The following is an 8841-nucleotide window of genomic DNA, read 5'->3' on the forward strand; positions in this document are numbered from 1 at the left end:
TTTTCACAAGGACCGGTCAACCAAGAGACAAAACAATGTGTTTTAGCTTACTTTCTTGTTTGTTTTCGGGCCTAAACTTGTCACAAACCAAATTGTCATTTCAAATTGAGTATGCAATATTTGTGTATCCTATTCTGTTTTAAAGGGCATGCACCAAGCTCACAGTTTATAAAGAAAACACAATACCACACATTTTAAACCGATATTATTTATTATCTTACATTTACTTTTATTTTAAATCCATCACATAAAATCAGTAATTTAATTCTATAAAAAAACAGAATCTATTTTAAGGGGGCCCAGATAGCTCAGTTGTTCAGTAGAGCAGGCGCCCATACATAGAGGTTTACTCCTTGACGCAGCGGGCCGGGGTTCAACTCCAACCTGCGGCCCTTTGCTGCATCTCTCTCCCCTTTCATGTCTTTAGCTGTACTGTCAAATAAAGGACTAAAAATGCCCAATTTTTTTTTTTAAATCTATTTTAATAGTTTTTCATCTTTTAAAGCTGGAGAGAACAAGACACATCATTCAATAAAAATGTAATGTATGTGTAATGCACAAAATACACACTAGGGGCTGCTGGAAAAACTGGATCTGTGTTCATGGGGGTGTGTGTGTGTGTGTGTGTGTGTGTGTGTGTGTGTGTGTGTGTGTGTGTGTGTGTGTGTGTGTGTGTGTGTGTGTGTGTGTGTGTGTGTGTGTGTGGGTATATGTATTATTCAGGTGTCTCACCTCCAGCTTTAGGCGGACATCCTCTTTCTCTTTGCAAATGAGATCTAAAACAGCAATGGCGATCTCCACCCGACTGCAGTATAGCCCATAAATGAGCAGTCTAAAATTGAAGAGAAAGACAGTGGAGCCAGTACAGTCAGAGTCTGGTCAGGGCAGTGTGTGTGGAGGGCCAGTTAGTCACACGGTGCTTTCTCAGAATTACAAAGTGTAACTCATGATAAGTTGCAATCTCGTGACCCAGATGATATCAAATGATTCTCTGAATGTGTTGCAAGACTACATCATGATATGAGCGAGAAGGAAATCCTTCATCTTATATGTGAAAAACTATTTGTAGTAACTTCCATTTGAACCTGAATTTTATAGAGAACTGAAATAGAACAAACTAGCACAAAATCTGAACCTTTTTAACACACAAATACATAACAACATGTAGAGGATTGTCATAAAATGCAAATGTAAAACTGGCAAATGGCTAACAGCAAGCATACAGGACAGATCCACAATTCAAAATGTCTGATGTAAATTAAGTCTCAGCCTCAGCCTCAGCATTGCAAGACAATGTTTTGCAATGGATCTGCCCAGTGCATGGATAGCAAATTATAAGGGAAAGGGAAAGTACAGTGATCTAGTGAATCTAACACAAAACCTTCTGTACACGTAAAACTGATTAGTGAGACATAACTCCACAAAAGGGAAATACATTTTTGGAGATGCCAAAGCAGGGGCAACTTACATACTGTAGCTTTCTTGCAAACTAACAAATGTAAATAGATGGTGTTCATGTATACCTCTCTTTGTAGCTGATAAAAATCTGGTAGAGATTTAAGGCATTTTTGTTTAAGATGGAGTCCTGCACGTCGACCATCAGGCACTTGTGAACTTTAACCAGGTCCTACATTAGAGAGACAGAAGACAGGTGTCTGCACATAAACATTTTATTTCCATGTCATGTGACAAGAAGGGTAACGTGTGCGACTTACTGGAATGTTGACAAAAACTTTGTCAATTTCAGCTGCAGAGAAAAACTTCCTCAGAGGATTCAGGAAATACTGGAGAGAAAAAAACAATTGGAAAACTGAATGAAACATCTCAGCTTTTCTCCTCAGATTCTTTCATTGACTGATTATTTAACTGGATAAACCATATCAAAAGGTTATTTGTAATAATAATAATAATAATAATAATAATAATAATAACAGCTGGGGTGCACACATACTGAAACTAATAACAGACATCACATTAAGTGTCAGATAACAGGGCCATAGCAGGGCAAGTTGAGAGAAATGCTAACTGGAAATTCCCCTAAAATGCCCCTTTTAAATAACATTTAAAAAAAAAAAAAAAAAAATCACAAATCATCATCACAAATCAAAGATCTACACCAAAGTTGTACAGAAAATGATATCAGATCGATGAACAAAAGAAAACCATGTGTTTGTCATGTAACAATATATAATTTCAGTGCACTATAGAACAGGAAGTTTATGTACCTTCTCGATAGACTCCAGGGTCTCTGTGTATTTCTCCTCGGTCTGTTTGATCTCTGTGAGGCAGCAACTACGGACATCCACCTCTGCCTGCTTCTAGAAAGACGCACACCTTAGAAAATGTTGCTACTACTTGTTTACTTTTGTTTATCTGCAAACACTATTTTGAGTCAGTGTATTCAGAATATGCACTCAGAATATTAAAATTAAATATCTGTATTCAGATCACATCACCACATTTCGAATCCCGGATAAGTTTTCTTTTTCTTTTCTTTTTGTGAAACAATTTATTTATGGGTGACATTATTTTTAAAGCAGCATGTGTGCACAGTTCCTCCTGCGTGCATCACACACAGCAGTAAGTGGCAGCAGGAGGCTGATGAATAGATGGTCCACATCACTCTGAGATCTCAGCTGAGTTCCACCCGCAGGTCCAGGCGATATCAACAAAATAATTTCAACATGAATCAGGGAATAGGAGAATTTCCCTCTGGTTTGCATAGCGTCCATATATTTTTTACTAAAAAGACTTATTGTCGCCTATTTTTAGAAATATTAGTAGGTGTAGCAGTATAGTAACTGTTTTTGAGATGTGGGTTATAATACAACAATGTCCACCCCCTGAAGAGTGTGAGTGTGTGTGTGTGTGTGTGTGTGTGTGTGTGTGTGTGTGTGTTTGTGTGTGTGTTTGTGTGTGTGCGTGCGTGCGTGACTCATTGCAGTACCAATGGGGGTTGCTGCTCAGTCCTCATGAGGTCTTCATAGATCTCTCCACCTGCGTAGTCTTCTTCCAGCCCGTAGACCGCTGCATACAAGTCGTCCTCATCCTCGATGGCATTCTCACTGTCACACACACGCGCGCACACAAATTAACATTTATAAAATGTGTTGATTATCATTCACAATTTACTTCTTGCATTGTGGAAGCTGTGGGGCAACCATTTGTGGATAATGGAAAGATAACATGGTAAATGTTAAACAATAAGAAATATACACAGATATAAACAAAAGGCAACACACTTTCTGTACATGATTTCAAATAGTTTTCTATCGTTATGAAAATAATAAGTAATAATAAGTAATGCAATTATACATCTTTTTCCTCATATTCAATCATTCATCATGAACTAATCAATGAATGTATTGGAGAATGAAATACTTAGAAAGGTATAATGCACAATTCAAAGAAAGCATGCTCTTTAATGTGACATAAAAATAAGACATATTGTATTGGTTCTATACATATTAGATTATCTTATTAATCTATATTTATTAAACAAACAAAACAAATTGTCAACAGCACCCATCCAGAACCTTGATGTGGGTGGTATGCAAGCACTCAGCAAAAACATGCAGAATTACTCATTTGTTCCCTCTGACAGTAACAGAGAAATGGAGCCAAGCCTTTTACCAAACCTTGTGGGTGTCCAGACCCCTGGAGAGCATGGATGATGAGCAAAGCTGGTTCTGCTACAGAGTGAAATAACCATGTTCTATCAACATCAGTAATGGCCCCACAGAGAGGAGTCTCATACATACTCAATCAAGTCTTCCAGATTATTGTAAATGTCCTCGTCTTGTAGACTCTCCTCTGTTGGAAATGGCCTGGAAATGACAGCAAAGCAGTGTGAGGCTCAGTGTTTAAAAGAAAAATCACAATAAAAAAACTATAATCAATGAGTGACTTTGGGCAGGAAACTAACTTTTGATGTATTCAAATGTATTCAAATATCCAGAACAGCCTAATTTGCTTTTTTACTGCAGAAAATGACACCAATTGGTTACAACTAGTCTGGACAAGTCCATTTATTTATCAATGCAACAGTTGGGGCCATAAACCAAATTTCATTGAGATGGAGATCTGCAACTCCTACATTCTCACATTCAGTGGATGCCGAAAAATTATTTAAGATGCCAAAATAAAAGAAACAGGGACCACAATTAAACAATTCCACATATTGCAAACATACAATAGTTCATTCCAAAGAAAAGTCACAAGCTGATGAACAGCATTCCCATTTCTTTCTTTTCTGTCTCTCAGGGTATACACTCTTTCATTTATTTTTAATATCTGATATGTGTATCTATTACACTATAAAAACTCATGTATTTATTGCTGTTGTTAGAGGTGACAAGTGTGTCATTTCTGGTGACAAAGTAAAACCCCTGGTAAAACAGGAAATTAGTGAGTGAGATGTGGCTAAGTGTGGCTGCAGTGTCAGTATGGAGGTGGAGGTAAAATGTGTAAGTGCAGGTATTCAGAGGTTGCAGGGCACTTTTTTAAGCACACCCTGGATAACTTTATGAAATGTCTACAAATCAAGTCTGTTTTTTTATATTGGGTGACTTACTTGAATCCTCTTTGCTGTGCAACTGCTGTGTAGGAGAGCTTGGACAGAGTGTCCATAACCTGGTGAAAAATAAAGGTGTGTTAAATCATATTTGTGAATGGCTCAGAGAGAGACAGACACGTAGAGAGAGGGGGGGAGGAGAAAGGGACAGACAGAGAATGCTATAAAGGCCAAAAATCATAAAAATGCAAAGTGGTAGTAGCTGTGGTGGTGGTAGCTATTGCATGTGCACTAGATTCCTTTACCAAAATAACCAATATGTGTGTGTGTGTGTGTGTGTGTGTGTGTGTGTGTGTGTGTGTGTGTGTGTGTGTGTGTGTGTGTGTGTGTGTGTGTGTGTGTGTGTGTGTGTGTTCAATAGAGGGAGAAAGAGAAAAATGTGAGAGAACCTGTAATCAACAGATATTTATTGCAGCTACTACACAAAACTACACAAGATTGTGCATTGTGTGTATTTGACGCGTCATTACAAACACAGCAAATGTAATCATGGCATGCTTCTATCTCAAACAAATGTGCAGTTTAACTTCATAATCTCTCTGGTTGGTATGAAGACTTTTCAAGTAATAATGCTGCAAAATAATTAGTCTGTTCTCAGGATTTGGATTTGCAAGCATGGTTAAAAAGTATAGTTAATGGGGTTAGCTATAACAGCCTGTCTATCTACAGTTTATCTCCTCTTCCTGTGTGAATGAGTGCTGTGGCTTTGGCTGAACCCAGGTGTGCTTGTGACTTGAAAGAGTCCTGTTTGTAGTATAAGAGACCAGCTTTAAAACAGCAAAAGGCCTCTGCATTTCCACAAGTTATTTACAGCAGTCGAAACTACTGTATGTCTTTCCTGCAACTAAACAAATATTCTGCCTTTTAAGTGAGAAAATGTCACTTCTTTGAAATGTGGTGTTGTGTACTTGCAGCCCTAATATTTTGTTGTGTATAGTTAATACACAACTAGATACCTGAAACACACTCCACACGCCCCAAAAGGTCACATTCATTAATTCAAGAAAATTAGATGCTGAAAATTGATTCTCCATTAAAATCTCCATTGGCTTTTGCTTTGACAACATTATGTACTGAGAGTTAACATTACATGAATGATCAGATTTCTGTGGTATTGTAAATTCCAGCCTGCCCCACACATCACACCCGTCATAACTGATTTAACACGAGTGACAGCTGGTGCTGTGCAGGACGAAACAGATTCTTTTCTCAAAGAAATCTAGTGCTAAGTAGGAAGAATAGCTAAAGAGGAATGAGTAGAATAACAGTTCCTGGAGGAAGAACCCATATAAATATGCTGGAAAAAACAAACACTGTTTACTTTGTGTAATTAATTGTAAATCCACCTAAAACAAGACATTCTCACACCTCATGTGTCTGATGACAGTTTAGTTGAGGCTTGAGCAGCAATGCCACAAGTTGAGCTGAAGTCCAACCGTGTGGTGAGTGTGGCCTGTTTACAAAAGGTTGCTTAAATCTTCAGAGCACCATGAAAAAAGAAAGCAAAATGAAGGAAAGTTAAAAACACCATTTCAATATATATGACATTGTGTTTTAACTTTCCTTCCTTGTGCATGCCTGACTGTCTGCTATTTTGTTATCCAACTTTTACAAGCAGTAGTATTTACATGTATTACCAACAAATTAGTTAAAGCTCATAGGGTCTCTTGTTTAAGAACATCACACACTGTGTGACACACATCAAATTAAAAAGGTATCTTGTTTGTTTAATCTGTACAAAAACCGAGCAGACAACTAACGGAGACTCCAGGAGATCAAACAAACAGTTTATAATGTTATAATTAGTGAGCTTTGGGAGATAAGTGGATATTGTAACCGTCGGACAGAGCCAGGCTAGCTGTTTCCCCCTGTTTTCAGTCTTTACGCTAAGCTAAGGTAATCACCCCTCTGGCAGTAGCTTCATATATACTGTACAGACATGAGAGTGGTATCAATCTTCTCATCTAACTTTCAGCATGAGAATGAATAAGTGCATTTACCAAAACATTGAACTATTTCTTTAAGAAGAAAACAAAAAACAGCCATTCCTACAATGTAAAATGCCCTTCTTTATTCACTTGGATTTAATAAGCAAACATTTTGCTTTTACAGTCAAGGTTGGTATACTTTTATGTAGAGGGATGAAATAAACACATTACTGGCCTCCAGGCTGCTGCATGCAGTAGGCATGGCTGCCGGGGTGAAGCCTGTAGTAACTCAGCAGAGGAATGTAGGTTAGAGAGCTCTCATTAGATATTCAGTGGACTAATACTCAGTCTACGGACAGAGTTGGCACAATTCAACCCCAGTGGATTAGACTGGCTGAGATTTGAGATGTTCTCTTTTGGATGTTTTCTGGAAAATAGGGAAGAGATTGAGCATTTGTTTGGCCTCACAACCCTCCCTGGAGCCAATCCAACCCAATCGGTGAACCTGCAGACACCCGTATTTTTAACTAATGATGAAGAAAAAAAATTTTTAATGATGCGGCACAATCTTCGCCCTCCGGAAGCTTGTTTGTTTGATGGACAACTCTTGAACATGACTGAGATTATGCAGCCCAGCTTGGATTTACTGTACATATTTGCAGGCAGCACCTCCCCTGCGGGATTATCAGGAGCCAGATTAACTGGAAGCTTCTTTAGAACACAACACACTGAACTGAAAGAAAATAGTTTGTGCGGGAAACTGCACGCAAAGCTCAATATGCAATTCCTCACAACCAATGACCAAGAGAACCAATGACCAATGTCTATTCTCTGCAGGGAAGTGAATTAAAAACTGTAGTCATGTATAATATGCCTGACTAAAGGACTTTAGATATACATGTTGCCCGCAGAACATTTCTTTTAATTAAAATTTGCTCATTAATTAACAAAACATAGCTGGAGTTCTCAAACCACCTGCCATACTGTATACATTATTTAAAATATATACAATATCTGCTCTGACAAAATAATTTAGAAAAGAAGAGAATATAGTACATAAGGAATAGTAGTTTACCCAAATTAAGCCCCTTTGAAATGATAATAACACTTTTACAGACGTAATGTTCTGTATTTTAGATGTGCTAAATTAGAAAATAAATATATTCAGTCCAGAATAATACAAAGAATACACATTTCAAATTATATTATTTCCCCATGGATAACCCAGAGATGCTCACACAAGTCATAATGCTCCAAGGTAGAGTTATGCACCGAATGGACTGGACTAAGGAAATGTGGAAATAAGGCCTGTCCAGAAGGATTGTGCTTTCTTCAGTTGAATCAAGCCCCTGTGCTGCGACCGAGAGTCCAATAAGTAGCAAAGGAGAAGCGCACTACACTACAAACCCACTGACCTGGTACACTGTGTACACACCATTAGAAATAAAATGGATAGAAAGGCCATTGAACTGTTTCCCGTGGTTAATTGATTGGTACACATTTTATTTCTATGGTACAAACACTAAAACCAGCTCCCACAATAACGCAGCAATAAAAAGAAGTTGACCGATCCCTTCAGTAGTGCACCAGAAAAATGCAATACCAGGCAATGGGTGGACACATATTAAAACTTACATACACACACATGCCATGTCTCCATCAGAGGAAAATACATCTTAAAAAACAAGGATTTGATGTACTATGATAAAAAAAAGAATGTGTCTATTCCTGTCTTTTTATTTCAAGTTTTTAGGCACCAATGTTTTATGATGTAAGAAGAGCTATGACAATATAATACGTATTTGTTGTTTTGCAAACTATGACACATTTTTGATGTTTGTGTCACCAATTTCCCCCTATTGTTTCTAACTAGAACATCTGAACAGTGGAGAAAAATGGATATGTGTGTTACCTTTCCGAAGTCTCGAACATCGAAGAGATCGAAGGCTTCAAATAAGTCACTTTTTTTCATCCCAAACACCTCACAGCAAGACGTCAGGAATGTGCGGATGTTCTTTAAGCACAGGAACTGCAAAGGGCACAAATTGACAGATCATTTTAGCATCCCTCATCCCCATAGAGCAGTCACAGAAGTGTGTGCATTTTTGCATTTCCTAGAATCATGTTAGTGATTGTTAATCATTAATTCATTCTACAAATAACATCAATAGGTCAGTTCCTCCAGTTTTTCCATGCTAATTTTTTTTTCTTTTTGCTGTAAATGAAAATGGGAGGCATTATTATACATTTTTTGACTACCACCACCTAGATGCAAGGTTAAATGGGGCTTTCACCCAAATTACAACTGCCAGGTTTTGAGAGGTCTGTGCCTCAGATTTC

General features: G+C 37.8%; 1 protein-coding gene across 4 annotated transcripts in view; it reads right to left on the bottom strand.

The window, feature by feature from the left end:
• Positions 1-8841, bottom strand: part of LOC116045874 (guanine nucleotide exchange factor VAV3-like) — a 52773-nt gene that overhangs the window by 39876 nt on the left and 4056 nt on the right. For 2 of the 4 annotated variants that reach the window (XM_031293821.2, XM_031293823.2), the window contains exons 2-9: positions 8414-8530; positions 4574-4632; positions 3762-3827; positions 2948-3065; positions 2226-2315; positions 1716-1784; positions 1524-1627; positions 733-832 (exon numbers count right to left, since the gene is read on the bottom strand). In XM_031293821.2, the coding sequence (XP_031149681.1) occupies positions 733-832; positions 1524-1627; positions 1716-1784; positions 2226-2315; positions 2948-3065; positions 3762-3827; positions 4574-4632; positions 8414-8530 (723 nt within the window). Of the gene's footprint in view, positions 1-732; positions 833-1523; positions 1628-1715; positions 1785-2225; positions 2319-2947; positions 3066-3761; positions 3828-4573; positions 4633-8413; positions 8531-8841 lie in introns of all 4 variants that reach the window. The other 2 variants (XM_031293820.2, XM_031293822.2) reach the window with 1 other exon arrangement.

This window comes from Sander lucioperca, chromosome 9 (assembly GCF_008315115.2).
Source record: "Sander lucioperca isolate FBNREF2018 chromosome 9, SLUC_FBN_1.2, whole genome shotgun sequence".
Classification (NCBI taxonomy): domain Eukaryota; kingdom Metazoa; phylum Chordata; class Actinopteri; order Perciformes; family Percidae; genus Sander; species Sander lucioperca.